Below are 20265 nucleotides of genomic sequence, written 5' to 3' on the forward strand. Positions count from 1 at the left end.
TTACTACACTGTCTTATGCCGGCTCCCTTCAAGAGTCGGCACGAGGCAGGAAACTGCTTCATGCAGAGCGGCAGGCTAGGTTCCCATGATCCTTTGCCCATCGCTCTGTTAATACACAGTAATCTTACGCTATACAGCGCAATATCATTGTGTATTATCTAGCATCCCTATTTTATGATCCATTTATGAAAACACAAGTGGCGTAATCAAGATGGCGGCGCCGGGCCTTGCTGCACCAGAGAGGATTAGGTAAAGTAAAAGATACAGACTGCAAAGGCAGTCTATATCTTCATAAGTAGACTTATGTAGAGATGAACTTTGATAATAGGGACAGTGAGTTTTAGGTGATAAGATTTAAATAGAACCTAACTGGAATACCTTTTTAAAGGCTGTAGGTGTGAATTAGTGTCTAGGGGGGATATATGCAAGCTAGAGCCAGATAAGGTTTCTACCAATGTGCAGGAAGCATAGGAGACATTCTTAGAGGGATTCCGTTATCAGAAGAAAACAGCTATTTTTTTTTTTTTTCCCTATTCTGGAAGACCCCTTTAAGAGCACTAGAAGCAACTCTGCCTTTTGCCATGGTATGCATTGCATGGTTTACCAGTTTATTCAGGTGCACGATAAATCTGGTGTGCAGGGAAGCAGAGTAGACTTTACATTTTAGTCATTGTAATCTGTTGATTTATCCTTGTTTTAGTTTCCAAAGTAAATGTGCGCTGTATAAAACATTCACTATTGAAGACATTTCAGAAGACAAATAAAGCCCAGGAGCAACATACCGGATTATTTTCCAGAAGAAATAAACGCATCCCAGGCCTCAAACAAACGTAATGTGGGCGAATTGTTCCTACCTACATCCCATGTGCTATAGATTTCAGGAACTAGAATATTCATGACCCCTTCTTAAGAAACTGCCTAAGGGAACCTGGCAAGCTGGGAAAGGAGAGCAGTGTTTAATAACGCTCCGATATCACTAGTCTATGCTCACACTTAGGGTTTTTTATGCCATGACTGTGCCTGTGAAATGGAGGGTAACAACCTGATCTCCCTTGATACATCCTGTTCAGGCTCAGTATTATAATTCATAGGACGTAAGGTGGTAAAAGGCTGCTGAACCTGCCCCCATGATCAAGTTTTCTTGCAATTCTGTTTTTTCCCCCCTTTTCTTCTGTATACTCTCCTCTTAAAGCCCAAAAGATAGATCTATGAATCGTTCCTGCTATGGTATTTATGATAGGTTGACAATGCAGCTAAAGCCTAAGGATATGTTCATGTACTCCATCTACTGTGGAATCCAGTAATCCATTTATATTGATTAATTTTGTACCATATTACATGTGTAGACATACCAGTTCATGCAAGCGTATAGGTATACGTGCATAACACAGATTTATTATGACTCGGAAGTAAGAAGTTGAGCTTCCCTTTACATCAAAATAGATTCAAGTACTGATGTAGCCACCACCAAATACATGGGTGAACTGATCGGCCGGGTTAACACTACGTATAAACACCGGCCATTCCGTGACCCGGCCGGTACTGCAGTAGCAGCCAGATGAACTTCATTTCGGATGCGGGCATACCCTTGTTCACCCACATCCCAATTCACCGCTACACACAATGGAGTGTGCAGCTGGGATTTCACTCACTCCAATGCAACATATCTTTAGTATAAATCACAGCTGTTGTTGCAAATTGCAACAACGGCTTTGATTTATGCAAAACATACATTGTGTGAACATAGCCAAACTGCATTTACCTGGTGTACTGAGCATTGTGGTTCAATACAGTACATATGTCACCACCTCCTGGCACCTAATGGGGCATTCAAACGTTTCAGGCAGAGTCTGTGCTACAGTTCAGAACTCTTGGCATCAATCATGATTCCTGTAGCTCAGATACATTAAATCCTCGAGCTATTGTACTGTGTCAGCACAGTAGCAGAAAGACTTAGAAATTCAAAATGCGATGTAGCAAGTTCCGATCTGTAGCACACTCTACACGGACCATAACTGGAACGTGCGAGTGCCCCTTAAAATGGTTACAATGCACTGCAATACTAATGTGTTTGGAAAGAGCCCCATCAATTCACATTAGCTTCATATCACTGTTCAAGACAGTGGATTTAAAGGGGTTATCCAGCTCTACGAAAACATGCCACTTTGAAATCTTTCAGAGACAACACTACTCTTGTCTCCAGTTCAGGTGCGGTTTGCAATTAAGCTCCATTCACTTCAATGGACCTGAGCAGAAAAACCCCACCCAAGCTGAAGACAAGAGTGGGGCTGTCTCTGGAAGAAAGTGGCCATGTTTTTGTAGCGCTGGATAATACCAGGGTTGTGTTCACACATTGTGCTCATTTGTTTGCCAATGTGTGAACACAGCCTCAGACTGCACAGAATTACATCGAGGAAGAAAACAGTTTAATGGTGCGTTCACACCTACAGGATCTGCAGCTGATCTTCTGCAGCAGATTTCATTTAAATAACTGAACACAGCATCAAATCTGCTGCAGATCCTGTAGGTGTGAACGCAACCTAAGGGTGCATTCACACGTACAGGATCTGCAGCAGATTTGATGGCCCAGAGTTACTTTGCATTGAATCTGCGCCATCAAATCTGCTGCAGATCCTGTACGTGTGAACACACCCTGACACTATGTTCTCACTACGAAAACACAGCAGGCAGTCTTGTGATATTGATGGCCACTAATCGTGATAGCAATAGTCATTAAGAGACTGCCTCTCTTCTTTCCCCCCCCCCAAAAAAAGAAAAAAAAGAAAAAAAAGGTACCTTAGTGGGAACATAGCTTAAGGCTGCATTTACACGTTCCGAGTTCCGCGGGGGAACCGTAGATAGGAGAAGTCGGTTACAGGCATTTCATGTCGGAACATGTGAGTGCAGCCTTAGGGTAAAGAAACAAATATCCAAGCCATCCCAGCCATGTAGCGTAGGCCACGTGTTGAGAAACCACCAATGCATGGTACAACTATACAATGTATGGCTAGTTTACAAAGGAGCCTGGCTAGTAAGTTTACTACAGATGACACGAGACAAGCCGGAGCACAAGGTCTGCAGCTGTTTTATTTACAAGTTTACACTGAACAATGAAAGAAACACTGACGTTCAAGCCTGGTTAAGTAAAGGGTAATGTAACAATAGGCATCATTTAAGTGATTACATTATAAACAAACTACACTGAAAAAATTAATGCCAGTAAAAGTATTGGCCATATTAAGAAATATGATATACAAATTGAAAGTGTATGTGATTGAATAGTTGAAGATGGTAGATATCTGCCCAGAAGTCAGATTTTTTTTTTGCAGAAACTGAATTAAAAAGTAAAAGAAACAAAAACAAAAAGGCGGCTGTGACCATCCCTATCTTAACATCTGTGCAACCTTTCTAGTCCCAGAAGAAGTCTCAAGGCTTTACTGGCATTAACACTTCTGCTGGGAGGGGAATAGTTAACAGAAGAGCCTAGTTTTGAAGAAGTAGAACAGGCAGTTTGCTTATTCAAGTAGAATATATTCCCAGTGTCCGCAGCTTGTGTAGTGGAATTACATTACGGAGCAGGAAGACTTCCCTTGTGAACCTACACCATCAATTTTCTCTGCTTCCAAAATTATTCTTTTAAAAACATCGACAGCAGTCTGAAAAATAAAGAATATACAAAGAGCTAAAGCAAACAGCACATGAACAGGAAGCGACAGAGGCATCAAGATCATATGCTTTACATACATGTGAGCTCAGGGCAGCGGTGAAAGTGCAGATCATGAACAATGATCTTTGATTCTCAGGTCTCTAGAGAGCATGTGTGAATAAGGCTTTAGTCTCTAGTAGAATCTTTTGTATTGAGGGCAGACTTGGAACCCATTTGTGTTAGATACTATACGACTACTCACATCTTAAACCAAAACTGTAGGCGCCGAGACATTATCCTTAGAGCTACTGGCACAACGTCATAATAAAGCCTAGTTTTCATTGCAAGGCCACATGCACAATCCATAACATTCTAAGTTTCCAAAAGAAACTCACACTGTCACCCCCTTTTTGCAATCTGACTGCTCTACACAGGTGTAAAATGGTAAATTTAGCAGTTTTCATACCTTACATCATACGTCATGGTGCTTGTTCAAGTAAAAAGTGATCTTTTATCATCTGGCATTGGGACACCTGCGCGGGGCTTCACGGCCGAAGTGCCACTTAGCCATGCCCCTCTGATGTCACCGCCACATAGGTCATGCCCCTTAGGGGCCAATCTAGTGGGGGTGGGGCCTAGATTCCAAAATCCAGTATCCCAATTCCAGATGATAAAAAGATCACTTGAACAAGCACCATGACATGTTATAAAATAAGGTATGAAAACCTTTACACCTGTGTAGAGAAGTCCTAATGCAAAAAGGGGGTGACAGTGTCACCAAGTAAAATCCTTTTGTTACTAAGGGATGTGAAAAGAACTTCAGGCATGGAAAAGGCATGGGTTCCGACAAGTCCATAGAAGAACTGATTCCGGCACACACCAAGTAGAATTCTGCTTATTTTATTAGTGCAGTATATACAGGACGCGTTTCGGCTAGGCAGCCTTCATAAAGGAGCTGATGAAGGCTACCTAGCCGAAACGCATCCTCCTGTATATACTGCACTAATAAAATAAGCAGAATTCTACTGTGTGTGCCGGGATCAATTCTTCTACTGCTCTGGGAGGAGTCCTACCACGAGCACCACCAGCCTCACAGAGTGCAGTCTTCTCTTCTACACTGCATCTGACATGTGCCTATGCCCCAGCTTATAACAAATGTCCTTATAGCATATACTGGGATGGTGTGGGTCAGAACACCTTTCCACTGTATAGAGGATTGTTCTACCAGGCCCTATAATACATAGGGAAAACTTTACAGACGAGACGTGAGCCAAACAGTACACAGTAATCCAAAGTCATGAACAATGGAACCGAGAGGCTCATATGCAAGCAAACTGTTCTGCCGCAATGAGGAGTGGTGGTCATTTACACAGCTTTCCAACAATGCGATTAGGTGACAGCTGCATTATTCATAAATCCTTTAAGCACAGGTGTCATATGTGTCCCCCCCACTAAGCTGTGGCAAAACTACAAAGCTTTGTCTGTCCAGTCATGATGGGAGTTGTAGTTTTGCAACAGTTGGAGGGCCGAAGGTTTCCCATCCCTAGTCTAGAGCCTTTCACCAAAATGGCCTGTTAACCCATCATAACCACATACCTGATTCTCTTTAGCTGAAGACTCCAAGAAAGCTGCACTCCAGGACTCTGCTAGGGCTTTGCCTTCCTCATAACTGATCACTCTGTAAGACATTCAGGTACATGGAGTAAACCGTCTAACCTTTAGGTTTGTCAGCATCTAAACTACTAAACATAAAATCCTGCATCTTCTGGCTCTATGTAGCTTGCGCTAGATGCCTGGACAGCAAAGAGTTATGGTGAAGATATACGTAGACATTCAGCCTAGTACAACCAGCTTTCAATTCTTACAGAAGACCTCGATACAGAGCCCCTCTCATATTGTGCTTCCAACTGCTCTACAGGTAGGGAATAGATACATACCCAGACAGATCTATAAGACAGTCACATCAACCCTTGTGCAAATGTCATATCCCACCAGTAAGGGAGGCGTGCCCTAGTCAGACAGTGCAGAAAAGTCCTATTTAAATGTTTGTTACCACTACAAAAATTGGTCGGTTGTACACACACTAAGGGGCAAGTTTATGAGCATTCTGTATGATTACCAGTAGCTACAAGTCCATATGAGATTGCCACCCAACCAGATATTATAGAACTACTACACAAGAGCAATATCACCCTGCTTAGTGCTGAACTGAAGGAAGAGTAATGTGAACACAGCCCTATCTTATCTAACTGGACTGCTATAACCTCTGCAGTATTAAAGACTCTCAAAATGAGTTATACCCTTTCCAGAGGATAAGTGATAGCCAGCTGATTGTGGAGGACTGAACAGCGAGAGCTCCACTGATCACAAGAATGGGGAGGTGAATTGTGCCACAACTTCTCTCAGGTAACTATGGTCATGATCTGTGGGATTCCCAGTTGTCAGGACACTAGTCGCTGGTTAGCCTCTACTCTGTGGCTAGGGGATAGCTCCATTAACTTGTCCATATGACTGGAGCATTTCTGGGTGAAGTCACATAGTTAATGTCCCCTATAGCAGTCACTGAGTATAGATTACTGTGGCAGGTTACTCAGCACCATGCCAGAGATCTCTACGGATGATATTCTGCAATACGCCTACACACTGATCTGAATGCAACACAAGCCGTCCAAAACACTGAGACCAAAATTATGTGAAGACCCTAAATTGTGATAAATTCTTACTGCAACTAGGTTATGGCACCATACTGACCACTGGTTAGATGTTACATACAAACATCTTTATAACTTATTGCTGTAGTTCTACAGGGTGACAGCTCTCTCGATACTAACCTTTCCATGTGCAAGTCTTTCTTGTTTCCAACCAACATTATAGGAACCCTGGAAGAGAGATCTAGTCAGCTGAGGTAAAAGGAACCCCTAAGGATTTATATTAAAAAGGTTCGACAACTTACTGGACTTTCCCCACCATATCCAACAATTTCTCGTGAATGACTTTGATCACTTCAAAGCTAAATAGAGAAGAGAATTTGTGAATACCTGCTATAGTAGTATGGCAGTATTGGCATATTAAGGGCTAACACGTTCTAGTTAGAGATGAGCCAATCTTGAGCATGCTCACTTTCCTCAGACAGTGCGGCAACAGACTTCTGCAGTCACTGGTATTCACATAAAGCACTCCGGTTTGGAAGGATCTGAACATGCTTGAGAGTCGCTCATCTCCAGTTATAGTGCCGTAATACAAAGTTTTCTTTATTGGCATGTGAACATACCCCAATATCTACCAATGCATTCTATAGTTTAAAAAAAAAAAAGGCATTTATGAACTAATAGACGCATTTGTTCCCAATGCTTCGTTGACCATAACATTAAAACCACAGAGGCAGGAACGTTTACTTTCTTGTGACACCCATCAAGGGGTGGGATACACCCAGGGGCGGTCTTGGCATTTCTGGGGCCCCAAGCGAAGTTATGTCTGGGCCCCCCCCCCCCCTCGACACATGTTCCAAAACAATAGACCGCTGTGTGTTGCCCTCAGTAGTATATACCCCTTGTGCGCTACCGCCAGTAATATATACTCCTTGTATGCTGCCCCCAATAGTATATACCCCTTGTGTCCTGCCCCCAGTAGTATATACCCCTTGTTTGCTTCCCCCAGTAGTATATAGACCCCTGTGTGTTCCCCCAGTTATATATAGCCCCCCCGTGTGCTACCCCAGAAGTATACAGACCTCCTGTGTGCTGCCCCAGTTGTATATAGACCCCCTGTGTACTGCCCCCAGTTGTATATACCTCCTGTGTGCTCCCCCACTAGTATATAGGCCCCCTGTGTTCTCCCTCAGGAGTATTTAGCCCCCCTGTGTGCTCCCCCACTTGGATATAGACCTCCTGTGTGCTCCCCCACTTGGATATAGACCCCTGTGTGCCTCTCCAGTAGTATATAAACCCCCTGTGTGGTTCCCCCAGTAGTACATAGACCCCCGTGTGCCCCACCAGTATTATATAGACCCTTTTGTGTGCTGCCCCAGTATTATACAGACCCCCTGTGTGCTCCCCCAGTTATATATAGACCACCTGTGTGCCTCAAAAGTAGTTTATAGACCCCCTGTATGTTCCCCCAGTAGTATATAGACCCCCTATGTGCCCCACCAGTAGTATATAGACCCCTGTGTGCTCCCCCACTTGAATATAGACCTCCTGTGTGCTCTCCAAGTTGTATATACACCCCATTCTGCTGGCCCAAGTAGTATATTGACCCCCTGTGTGCTGCCCCAAGTAGTATATAGACCCCACTGTGAAGCCCCAGTAGTCTATAGCCCCCCTGTGTGCTCCCCCTGTTATATAGCCCCCTTGTGTGCTCCCCCCATTTATATAGACCCCCGATGTGCGCTCCCCCAGTTAAACAGACCCCTGTGTGCTCTCCCTCCCATATAGTATATAACACAATAAAACAAACACTATACTCACCTGGGTCCGGGCGTCTCCTCTTCTCTTCACTCTTGTGACCGCAGGAAGGGTTTTCCCTGCGGTCACAAGAGGCCGCACTCCCTTTGACCTGGCGCCGATGCTCCAGTGATGTCACTGGAGCGTCGGCACCACAAGGACAAAGCTTCCACTTGTGACCGCAGGGAAAACCCTTCCTGCGGCCACAAGAGTGACTGACAGGAAGGGAACCAATGTCTCCCGCCCTGTCAGTGCAGCTGCATGTAACTATGAGCACTCATTACGAGTGCTCATAGTTACAGTTCAGATGGCAGCAGCGAGCGGGGCAGCGGCCCTGTCCAGCGGTCTTGAGCACAAGAGCCGGGCGTGGGGGCCCCCCTGGATGTTGGGGGCCCCAAGCGATCGCTTGGGGTGCTTGGTGCCAAAGACCGCCACTGGATACACCTGGTCTTGTGTTGAAAGGATCTGGTGATGTTAGAGCATCCCTAAAATGACAGGTCCCATGGGGTTGTTCCCGGGGTGCAGTAGTTTGTACCTAACAATTACTCGGTGGAAGTACAACTGGTGAAATGGCAAAAGCAAAGATGTACAGAATGTGGTTTGAAGGCTAGACTCTCTGGACTGATCACACAAGAGCTTCTATAGCACAAGATGCTTAAAGGGTTACTGCTGGCCATGATAGAAAAAAAATGTCATAACAGTACATTATGGAACTGGTCAGGGTGCCCCTGATAATCCATGTTCACTACAAACACCACAAGAACAATGGAGGAAGTTGGCCTGTTCAATAAACCAACTTTTATTCATTGTGTGGACAGGACAGCTGCACGTGTATACATCTCTCTCCTGGGGTAGTACTATGGGAAGAAGAAGCTGAACAGCAGCCATGTTATGCCCAGGGCAGTTTGCTGGGAAACATTGGCTCCTGGAATTAATAGATGTTACTGTGACTCACACCACCCACCTAATCATTGTTGCAAACCCTTTGTGGTCGTGGCCTCTATACGTAGGCTGCACATGACTTCAGGGGGAGGACCTGCTGCCAATTATTCTTCACATCTTGTGGAGTCTGTTTGCAGATAGCTCAGTTGCTTTGGCAATACAAGTGGCACTTATATATTAGGCAGGTGGTTTTAATGTTAGGGCCAATTGCATGTTTGCAGCAGATAATAGGGAGAATATGGTAAAGGAATAACTTTTAGAAAGAAAATACCTTTTGATGGAGGTAACGGAGTATACAAGGATGTATCCATTAATGTCTATGGAGTACGTCTGAGGAATAATGGAAAATTCATCCTAGAAAATGAAAAATCACATTTTTTATACATACAAATTACCAAATGTTTCCCATCAATTTGAGCAGTGAGAGCAGGACATCCCTGTTTCCATAGGAACAGATCACAGCGAGTCAGCACAATTACTGATGCAGCGGAGATTGGGAAGAGGATGAGAAGCAACCTGCTCCAGGATGCCGGCCACCTGAAACCTCCCACAGCCGCCGTGCACAGGGACAGCAAACCCACTCATCTGCATAAGCCGTACACCTATTATTTCCCTGCCATTCATGACTAGTTTTAATAGTCCGCCGACTCATTTACATTAATAGTTTTAATATTTCTTTAAATGGTCATAATTTAGTTTATCTGGTTAGGTACATAGTTGCACCCTTTAAGAGACCACTGTTTTCATGCACATCTTACCACCCTTAAAGGGCTTACCCCAGAACAGCTTTAGGTAATATATATATATATATTTAGGATCCCCACTAATCACAACAGGGGAGCTTTGTTCGCAGTAAAGACAGCGGTATAGTGCATGCCTGACCACCACCATTACTTTCTATGAGACTAGGTTTGTTTTTATTTCAAGATCTGACCATACATCAGGAGACAGCAGGGGTCCAGTCCTAAAAACTCTGGTTAGGCACCTTCAAAATACTATACTTACTTGTCCAGCAGTATCAACTAGCTGAAGCTGGTAATCCTGTCCATTCACACATATCTGTTTAGTAAATGCTAGAAAACAGAAAACATTACATTAGGGCCAAGCAGAGACAATACAAGGTGAGCAACCTGTACTCTGGCCTGCATTGCACAAGTTATCTTCAGAGCCCCTATACACTGGCCGTCTATGACAAGCACCAACAAAACACAGTAATCACTGAACTCAAGGAGAACAGTGAAAAATAACTCCAATGAAGTACTCAAGAGTCTCCACTGATTCCCCCAAAAATTTAAATATGCAAAACAAGAGTCTATTGTGAGTCTCAAAACGCGGGATAGCCAGATATCTCTAGCCTCTTGCCTGGTGCCTCCATGATGGGGAGAGCACCACACCACCCTGATAAATAGCCTATTAAGTCCCACTCAGTTGCAAGTATTGGAACATAAATAGGAGATACCAGGGTGGCCCCTTTTTGTCAATGTCTAACTCAAGGCAAGAGTATTGCGATCATGACAAGGGCTTGCCAAGGCAGGCCTCCATCCAGAGTGAGACTTAAGGGGCTATTTATCAGGGTGGTGTGGTGCTCTCCCCATAATGGAAGCACCCCGTGGCAACAGGCTAGAGATATCTGGCCATTCCGTGATTTGAGACTCGCAACAGACTCCACGGACTCTTGTTTTGCAGGCACCAACTACAGCAGTTATGAGCCCCTATATGCATTGTGACTGCCACGGCCCCAGACCAGCAGAATGACCAGGGACCAGAGATTAGGTTAAACCTTATAGCAGGGATGGGGAACCTTTGGCCCTCCAGCTGTTGCAAAAGTACATTTCCCATCATGCCTGGGAAAGGCAGGCATGATGGGAATTGTAGTTTTGCAACAGCTGGAGGGCCGAAGGTTCCCCATCCCTGCCTTATAGCATTACACCCCCTGACCCTCCTCCCACAGTATTCTTCCATCAATTTTACTTCTAAATAGTTTGTAATCGGCGTCACCTCTGGACATTATAAACACTCAGCAGAATGCCCTCCTCCTGGCTCTAGCTTACTAGTGAGGTTTGGCAAGCTTGGGCTACAGATGAAACGGAAGTTTTCAGCTTTCTCCCTTTTATTGCAGGCAGTGGATGGCGAAACGCCAGGTGGCTCCAAGGTGAGCCTGACACGCCACCAGACAGAGGTCAGAGAGTTTGCTATCAACATGTTGTTCGGTCTCAATATTACTCATTATAAAAGGGAGGAGGTGTTTTGTTCAGGAACTGCTGAAGTACCTGTCAGACATTAGGATCACTGAAACCCCCACAAACCACTAAGAGAACTGTGCAAAAGTGCTTGAGTACAGCACCCCATGGGCTACGATCAGCTCTCCGCAGTGATAAGGTTAAAGCGTAACTGTCATTTTAGGGCCTTTTTTTTAAAAATTAAATAACAGTTCAAGCGATTTTAAGAAACTCTGTAATAGGTTTTACAACCCAAAAGAGTTTCCTTCTGGACTAAAAAAAGCAATCTCCCAGCCTCCCCCCTCCCTTCAAAAGAAGCAGGATTTCTGTCTCCATTATGTGGCTATGGAGAGGGGAGGGGCTGTTAGGAGTGACTGAGCACGGAGCAGTCCTGCAAAGCACAACACCCTGCAATCTTCTCTCAGCAAGTTTATAGATAAGCACTGACCTTTCTGACCCCAGAATCCTGCAGTTTAGGTGCCCAGAGAGTCTACAAACAGCTGACCTTCATGTCACCTCTTCCTGCTCCCTCATCTCCCCCAGCCCCTCCCCCCTCCATAAGGATAGAATGGGAGAGCAGAACCAGTCTTCACTGGCTTCTCTGTAATGAAGACATGTTTGCCTGATAATGCACAGATAAGAAGTGAGGGGGGGGAGGCTGGTAGATTGCTTCTTGAGTACAGAGGGAGGCTTTTTTGGCTGATAAAACCTATTACAGAGTTTCTTAAAATCGCTTATACTACTGATTTCTGCAATAAAAAAAAATATGACAGTTACGCTTTAACCCCTAGACAACCCTCGACGTAGGGTTACGTCATGGAAGTCTGTCCCCAGACGACCCATGACGTAACCTTACGTCATGGGTGTTATTCCCGCTATGAAGCGCGCTCCGGAGCGGAGCGCGCTTCATAGGAGGTGGGGGCCGGCTGCAGTGAGCAGCCGAGACCTCACCGGTAATGACACGCTGCAGCGATCGCGCTGCCGCGTGTCATTAACCCCTTAAACGCCGCGATCGCGGCGCGACCGCGGCGTTTAAGTGTAAGTGACAGGGGGAGTCCCCTGTCACTTACCGATCGGGACCCCCGCAGTGTGACTGCGGGGGTCCCGATCGTTAAAACGGACTGCTGGAGGTCTCTTACCTGCCTCCATGCGGTCCGATCGGCGATCTGCTACACTGAGCCTGCACAGGCAGGCTCAATGAGCAGATCGCCGATAACACTGATCAATGCTATGCCAATGGCATAGCATTCATCAGTGTAGAAATCAGACTAATCTATGTACAAGTCCCCCAAAGGGACTTCAAAAGTGTAAAAAAAAAAAAAAGTTCAAAACACTATTACACTACCCCAAAACCCCTCCCCCAATAAAAGTCTAAATCACCCCCCTTTCCCATTATATAAATAAAACATATAAAAATGAATAAATAGATAAAAATATAATATATCATAGCGTGCGTAATTGTCCGATCTATTAAAATATAACAAGCGTCATTGCGACCGGTAAACGGCGTACACGAAAAGAGGGGAAAAAGTGCGCAGATTACCGATTTTATGTTACATTATATATTAAAAAAAATCAATAAAAAGTGATCAAAACGTCCGATCTTCACAAATATGGTATTAATAAAAACTAGAGATCATGGCGGAAAAAATGACACCCCATACAGCCCCATAGGTGAAAAAATAAAACCGTTATAAGCGTCACAATAGGCCCATTTTATTAATATTTAATTGCCAAAAAAAAGGATTTCATAAAAAAAAAAATATATATAACATTAGAGAATCTTTGTAACCTGCATATGGTTGTGTTCAGACTGACCTATAGAATAATAGTATCATGTCGCTGTTACCATATAGTGCATTACGTAGACACAGGAACTCCCCAAACGTTACCATATTGCATTCTTTTTTACGATTTCACCTATTTATATCTTCATAAATAATATATTTGGAATTCCATCATACATGTTATGGTAAAATGAATGACGCCATTACAAAGTACAACTATTCCTGTAAAAAACAAGCACTTACATGGCTTGTAGATAGAAAACTGAGAGTGCTAGAGCTCTTAGAAGGGGAGGAGGGAAAAACGAAAGCACTAAGATCAAAATTTGCGCGGTCCACTGGGTCATATTGGGCCTGGTCCTCAAAGGGTTAAAGGTCTAAATACTTAAAGGGGCACTGCTAGAGAATCTTTTAGTTGTGCTCGTACAGATGTTAAATACTGACAAAATTGCCTGCTCAGCCAGGCAGTAGCAGAGAGCTGACACCAATGCTGTCACTGACTGGCTGACCAGGCAATTCCTTGTACTACGGAAGAGTTGGGACGGAGCCCCATGAGAACTGCAGGTATAGGATTTCTCTACACCAGGTGGAATGGAAAGTGAAGACAACAAACCTTGATGTACAGGACACTTACTGTTTTCTATTGTCGGATCATAGGCGTCCACAAACTGTCCTTCAACAAACTGAATTGTTAGTGAAGACTTCCCTAGAGGAGAGATGGGAAACATTTATTCTAATGATCAGACGAGTTTGTTCACAGTATGTCCAGCACTAAAGATGGATTATGTTCTGGTTAGTGAATGACAACTGATCTCTTAAGTAAATCAAGTGTATTTGGGTTTCCTGGCAGACACCTTCTTGTCTTCCATGTTTCTCTGAACAGAGTTATTTTTTTCGCAGAGAAACAAAAGGCCAGGGCATATTTTCAGGGTAGGTCTTATTTTAGGAGAAACACAGTAGCCCCACTCTATACAGTAGCTAGCTGCCATACTGTATGTCCCACTTTTAGGCCTCCATACAGTATACCTTCCTCCCCTCTAGTTATTCCCCCATACTGTATACATCCCCCCCCCCCACAAGGTCCCCCTCAATACTTGTACACAGTATGGGGGACCTACAGAGGGTGGATGTATACATCTCCCCTCTGCAGGCAGTCGCTGATACTTTATACTGCCCCCTCCGTAGTTGCCAATGTACCCTATTACTCAATAATCAATTTTCCCTACTGTCCACCTACTTACCCCTCCTGCCACTTGCGTATTAAGCAGGAAGGGGTGGAGCATAACAAGCCTGGCACTGATTGGCTGATGCTCAGTCACCCAGTGTCAGGGATCTGGCTGTAATATACTGCATTGGAAACTGCACTCCAGGCCCTTTAAGCCCTTAAATGCAGCCTCTGTACAGCCAAACACACCCCCAAGGTAGCACACAAATATGTTCCAGGATAAGACCTTAGCAGCTAAACTTTATAGGCCTCAGGAATATACAAGGCCTGCCTCATGCATCCCTGGAGGCTTTGCTTCACCCAGACCCCAGGTATTCAGCAGGGCTCCAGTAGTTACACAGTTGTCATTACCAATATTAGGCACTGAGATTTTTCCTTGTTGCCTCCTGTGCTCAAACCACAGAACAGATCCTCAGTGTGAATTAAAGCCAACAATCTGCATGACTTTCTATAAGCCCGGAGAACTCCGGCTTACAGAGTATCTGTGCCACACGTATGTATCCAGGGGAGTCCCCCACAGATCTAGGCCTCATCTGCCCCGGCTTTTGTTCTACCAGAACATGTCCCGGATGGTTCTGCTGCTGCCGTGGGAGAGATCAGCAGTATGAAGCTACAGAACGGACAGAAAGCCCCTGAATCACGGAGGTCACCCAAGTGCAGCAGTGATGTTTCCAGACCAGGATCAGCCGTGTGACCTGAAATGTCATCCGCTGCCTTTATGTCAGGGAAACATAGCCTGGAATTCCCAATGTTTCATGAATTGTTCCCCCTCTATTCTAGAAGAACACTGGTCACTACCTCATGGGTCTCTGTATGCCATGTCTACCACATAACCACTTATACCCAGAATATTACAGTATATAAGAGCTAGGCAAGTGATAATACCCTCATATTACAGCAATCAGGAGCCTCAGGTGTAGCCATATGACATTCAGCAACCACATAGATATGGGCAAAATGGAGGCAATCTGCCCCTAGCATCTACCCCATCTTCTGATCTTGTAGTACATCTATAATGGAAACCACCACCCTAGGAAGGCAGTGACGCCATCTGAATTAGCCTTCACATCAGCCTAGGAAGTTCAGATGAATGGGCATAAGATCACAGAGGGGACAGAATGAATGGAGCTGCAGCTCACCCGCACAGGATATTGTAGGGATAGGACCCACCGTGGTCAGACCCCCACATAGCCCACCTAGTGCATACTCTGGATACGGCATAATTACCCCAGAGGGAAATACCCCTTTAAGCCGACTATACATAGGCAATAACTTTCTAGCCAACCCCCCCATACACTTGAACATTCAGCTAAACCAAATGTTTTTGCGTTCTCTACAATGAGTAGTAAGCCACAGCCAGGTTGTCCTAGAGCTAGCTTATCCCTCAGAATAGGGTCAGGCATTGCTAATATCACCCAAGCCTTACCCCAAATGGCATAATCTGTCAGAAGATAGAGGTGTATACAGTAAGGGATTGTTCACACTGAGCTGAACAGGTGGAATAAATCCTGTCAGTGTCTCTATGGGGTAGCTCACGCAACAGAATCGGCACCATCCCATAGAGACACTAACACATGCGGTATCCCATGGTGTAATCCCACCTGTAGGCTCAGTGTGAACAGGCCCTAACTGGTCAATACAAACGTACACTGATTGGCTGAGTGGCCAGTCCATCAGCTAGGATAGGCCTTCCCTGAATGTCTGTTCTCTCTCCCATCTGGTAGCATCCTCCCCATACACAGGAACATTCAGCACAGCCTAACGTTCCCATATTCTCTATGGGGAGAGGTAGGCAGCAAGTGTGGTCATCTACTGCAGCCCTTATATCAAGCACAAGGTGGTCTGACAGATATCACATGGCAGCAAGGTTGGCACAGCTTCTATTGCCTGAGCTACTTTCAGGTTATCCAGTTCCCACCATAACCAGGAGAAGCAGTGTTTAGTATCCTACAGGCCTGGTACACAGAAGCTGCTCCCTCTACATGGTCTCCTGGGCTTATAATGTGAGAATCACCAAATATCCTCCGCCTTGTGTACACTACATCCTGGTATTGTTCTGCCCCCTCTTGTTATAGTAAAGGCTGTTTTCCATACAACTTGCTGGCAGCGATCCCTACTATTGTACATTAATGTTATAAAACATAAAGTCCTGGGAGTCTTACATTAAATTTATTCTAAATGGAAAGCACCCCCCTCGCAAAATTTATCAAAATGGCACCGGCACCATCATAAGTCTGGAGCAAGTGCCTGCACCATTAAGGCACAACTTGCGCTATTTGAGTAAGTGTGGTCCACACTGGGGTGGATTAAAAAAAGTTGCATTTGCTAACCCCTTAGTGCTGCGCCTACTTTAAGCCTTAACCAAGCAATTTTCTTATTCACTGCCAGTTATATGGGGTCTTATGTTTCACAGGACAACTTTTACTTTTTATTGCCGCTATACTGGGATTCAGGAAACGTATTAATTTTTATTAACCTTTTATGAGAAATTAATGGAAAACTTTTCTTCTATATTAAACGCTATTCAGTGTGCAGTAAAAACAATATAGTCTCATAGCTTTGGCAGTCACAGATGTAGACATGTGTAGTTTGACGTTTATGTAACAATGTAGGAAAGGGGGGCTTACAGCTGATCCCCCACAAAGCCAGCACAGAAGCAAACTACACACGAATAAGCATATAAAAAATATAAAAAAGTTGCACAAAAATGTGTGACTTTTACATCGAGACACAGGAAGTGTTAAACTGTGCAACAAAATGTTGGGAAGGGAAGAATTGGGCATGGGGGGGGGGGGGGTGGTTCAGCTGCCAGATCCTTCTCTCGGGGAGATAAGCCGCTACATACCCCAACTCTCCCCATCCCAGACACAAGCTGTCAGCCATTCACGTTTCCGACAGAATGGTGAGGGATCTAAGGGCTGACAGCTATAACCTCTAGAAGCTGAACACCAATCTGCAACAGTAGCAAGAGAGATCAAGAAAGGCAACGATATTCCAAGGTTTTATACAAACTGCACACTGGGATGCAGTGCCCCAATGCAGACAGCACCCACAGTGACCTATGATCCTTCCATGCACATATCACACTCCGTTCTTTATAGAGATCTATATAGCCCAGGCCCTGTGGGTGTATGACTGCACCGAGCCGATCACATCCCGGGTTATGAGATTGGGAAAGGCTTTTCTTAATGTCACAAGAAGCAACCCTGGCCCAGCGCCATAACCTTATACCTAAAGCTTTAAGTTTACATATAAATACGCAGCCTAAGGCTGGATCTACACTCCATACTGTATTATATACTAGGCTATAGCCATTGCTGTTAGCATGATATCTTGACAGCCTTAGGCCGTGTTCACACACATTCTGGCATGTTACATCAGAATAAGCCGCTTCCAGACATGTCACCTTCATCTCCTGTGAAATTCGACAAACGATAACCCTATATACACAGTGATCTGGTGGGTTTGGACAGAATCTCGTGTACGGGCTCCTATGTCTGACCCTCTGCCCTATATATAGTTCTACGTCAGATTTTCACCCTTGAGGTTTACAGGACGACTATAGTATATAAACTGAGAAAGTCTGTAGTTATGGTCACGTAAAGATCCAGGGCTGTGCTGAGGACCCCCTACAGAGAGCATTACCCCCCACAGCCGAGGAAGAGAAGACCACCATGTAACACTGATGAGCATCTTGTCGTGGAAATGGTAAAAGCCCGGCCACAATATACACTATAGAACACATTAGATCCCATTCACTTCTATAGGCAGGGGTGTATTAACAGCTGCTGCTGCCCTAGGCACTAAATCTGAAGACACCCCATCTACACGCACCTATTGGCGATACCAGACCTGACCAATACCACCATACCCCCCACCCCCCTGGAAAAGACACCAGATTTACTGGCAAGTCTGAACGGGAGGAGGGAAAAAAAATATAAGACAAAAAATAAAAATAGTTTTTTCTGTCCCCCTGCTCCCTGGTGCTGCCCTAGGCACCGGACCACGGGTGCCTAGTGGTAAATACGGCCCTGTCTATAGGATGTCAACTGGTCCTGAAATGCACCAGTCCCAGAATGACATCACCCTGATCAGTGGTGGAACATGGGAGACAGACTGGTGTCAGTGGTCTAAGTGGTCTAAAGCACAGCCGCCCCATGGCCACCCAACCTCACAGGTCACACTCACCTTTCCTAGTAATGGACCTCCCACTACAGGATGTCAAGCAGCCATACTGGTAGCCACTCACGTTTCCCATATAGACCTAATGTGTCCTCCAGCTTTACAGAACTGCTGATAGGACATCAGATTGGTGGTGGGGGGGGCACTCTGCTACTTCAAAAGTTAGATACAAATAAGCCACAAAACCAGAGGAATGAAGAGCCCCTTAAAGGGTGTGGCTTATTCTGTACAGCCTCTCCATCAGGCAGGAGTCATTTCCATATCAGAGACTGCATGCATGGTGGGTTACAGAAGTGACAGCCCCCCCCCCCCCCCATCCTAAGCACCCCCAGCAGCATATGCTGAGAAACCATTGGTAGATGGTAGTGGGCACTCAGGACCCAATCTGTGACCAAGGGCGGACGGAAGAAGATGCCCAAACAAAGAAACACTAGCAGCTGTACCCAAAGATGAAGCAGCCACTGCCAGACACTAATAAATATCCATCCACCTTTTCTGGCAGGAGTGGGGAACAGGAGCTTTAGAAGAGGATAAGGTGCCGGCCCATAAGGATCTATCCAGATGGCAGAGAACCAGTGCACAATGCCAGGGATAGAGCAGTCACTGCCAGGCTGGAACACTGGGTCAAAGGTCACAACACAAACCCATCATACCCGGGTACAGCAGCAGCCAGCCTATCACACTCACTATAATATATATATATATATATATATATATATATATATATATATATATATATATATATATATATATATATATATATATATATATATATATATATATACACACACACACATACACACACACATATATATATACATACACTTACAGCAGGTACACACAAGAAATAACATATACACACACAGCAGTTAGTCGCTAGGCTATAGGCTTCCACCATGTGTGCAGCCCGCGTGCCCCGTGCCCCCGCCACCCCCCACACGTGTAGCCGCCCCCAGCTGCCGGGAGGCCACTCACCCACGGAGCGGTACCCGAGGATGGCGATCTTCCGCGACTTGGACTGCGGCATCTTTGGCGCCTCCACGGTTTTGCCTTTGGTTTAGACCCGAGGGCGCCGCATCCACCAACAGATGATGAAGGAGAGAGAGGGAGCGGCCGAGCGACACGGGAGCAAAGCGCCGAACTTCTCCGCCTGGGACCGGCCCGGTGTGTACGCCGCACTCACTCCCACACACGGCCTGACTGTCTCCTGCGCGGGGACGTAAGGCGTCAGCCCGGCTTTATACCCCGCCTCCTCCGCTCCGGCACGGATTTGTTTTTATTCTACTGCCCGCCCTCCCGGCTGTCCGGAAAAAACTCGCTGCGTCATACGAGTCCGCTCGCTGTGGCGGGGAGGCCCGTGATTGGCCGATACTTGTGGCAGGGGGCGGGGCGTATGTCAAATACTACCTTTCCAAAAGGACATAGGCTGTGCCTCTCTGAGAGGCAGATATGAGGAGGGGGCGGGGCTACGCCGTCACGTCGCCTCTCACGCGCTGCCCGTCAGTAGAGGAGAGGGTGCGTGACGCGGGCCGCGAGGACATTTTTGCTGCGATCGAGCGTCCCTGTGGAGAAAGGCGTCAACAAAATGGCTCCTAGAGTGAGGACAGAAACGTGTGTATGCTGCGCGAGTGTGGAGACTGGCGTGCGTTCGTGAAGGTGACCATGATTTTGCACGTAGTTTGTGGAGTTACCTCCTCACAGTGTCGGCGACTTCCTCTCTTCCTCAATTGTAACCATGGCTCTCTATGGTCAATTGGAGGACCAAATTCCCAGCTTACTACAAAGTTAAAGGGGTACTCCGGGCAAAATGTATTTTTAAATATGT

General features: G+C 45.5%; 1 protein-coding gene across 1 annotated transcript; it reads right to left on the minus strand.

The window, feature by feature from the left end:
• Nucleotides 1-3067: 3067 nt before the first annotated feature.
• Nucleotides 3068-19804, minus strand: RHEB (Ras homolog, mTORC1 binding). The gene is made up of 8 exons (XM_069958856.1): nucleotides 19416-19804; nucleotides 13668-13739; nucleotides 10036-10103; nucleotides 9302-9384; nucleotides 6600-6656; nucleotides 6478-6525; nucleotides 5243-5324; nucleotides 3068-3656 (listed from the first exon to the last, which is right to left on the minus strand). The coding sequence occupies exons 1-8, from the start codon at nucleotides 19465-19467 to the stop codon at nucleotides 3564-3566; spliced, it is 555 nt and encodes a 184-aa protein (XP_069814957.1). The 5' UTR covers nucleotides 19468-19804; the 3' UTR covers nucleotides 3068-3563.
• Nucleotides 19805-20265: the final 461 nt, after the last annotated feature.

The sequence above is a fragment of the Dendropsophus ebraccatus genome, chromosome 2, assembly GCF_027789765.1.
Source record: "Dendropsophus ebraccatus isolate aDenEbr1 chromosome 2, aDenEbr1.pat, whole genome shotgun sequence".
NCBI classification, from domain to species: domain Eukaryota; kingdom Metazoa; phylum Chordata; class Amphibia; order Anura; family Hylidae; genus Dendropsophus; species Dendropsophus ebraccatus.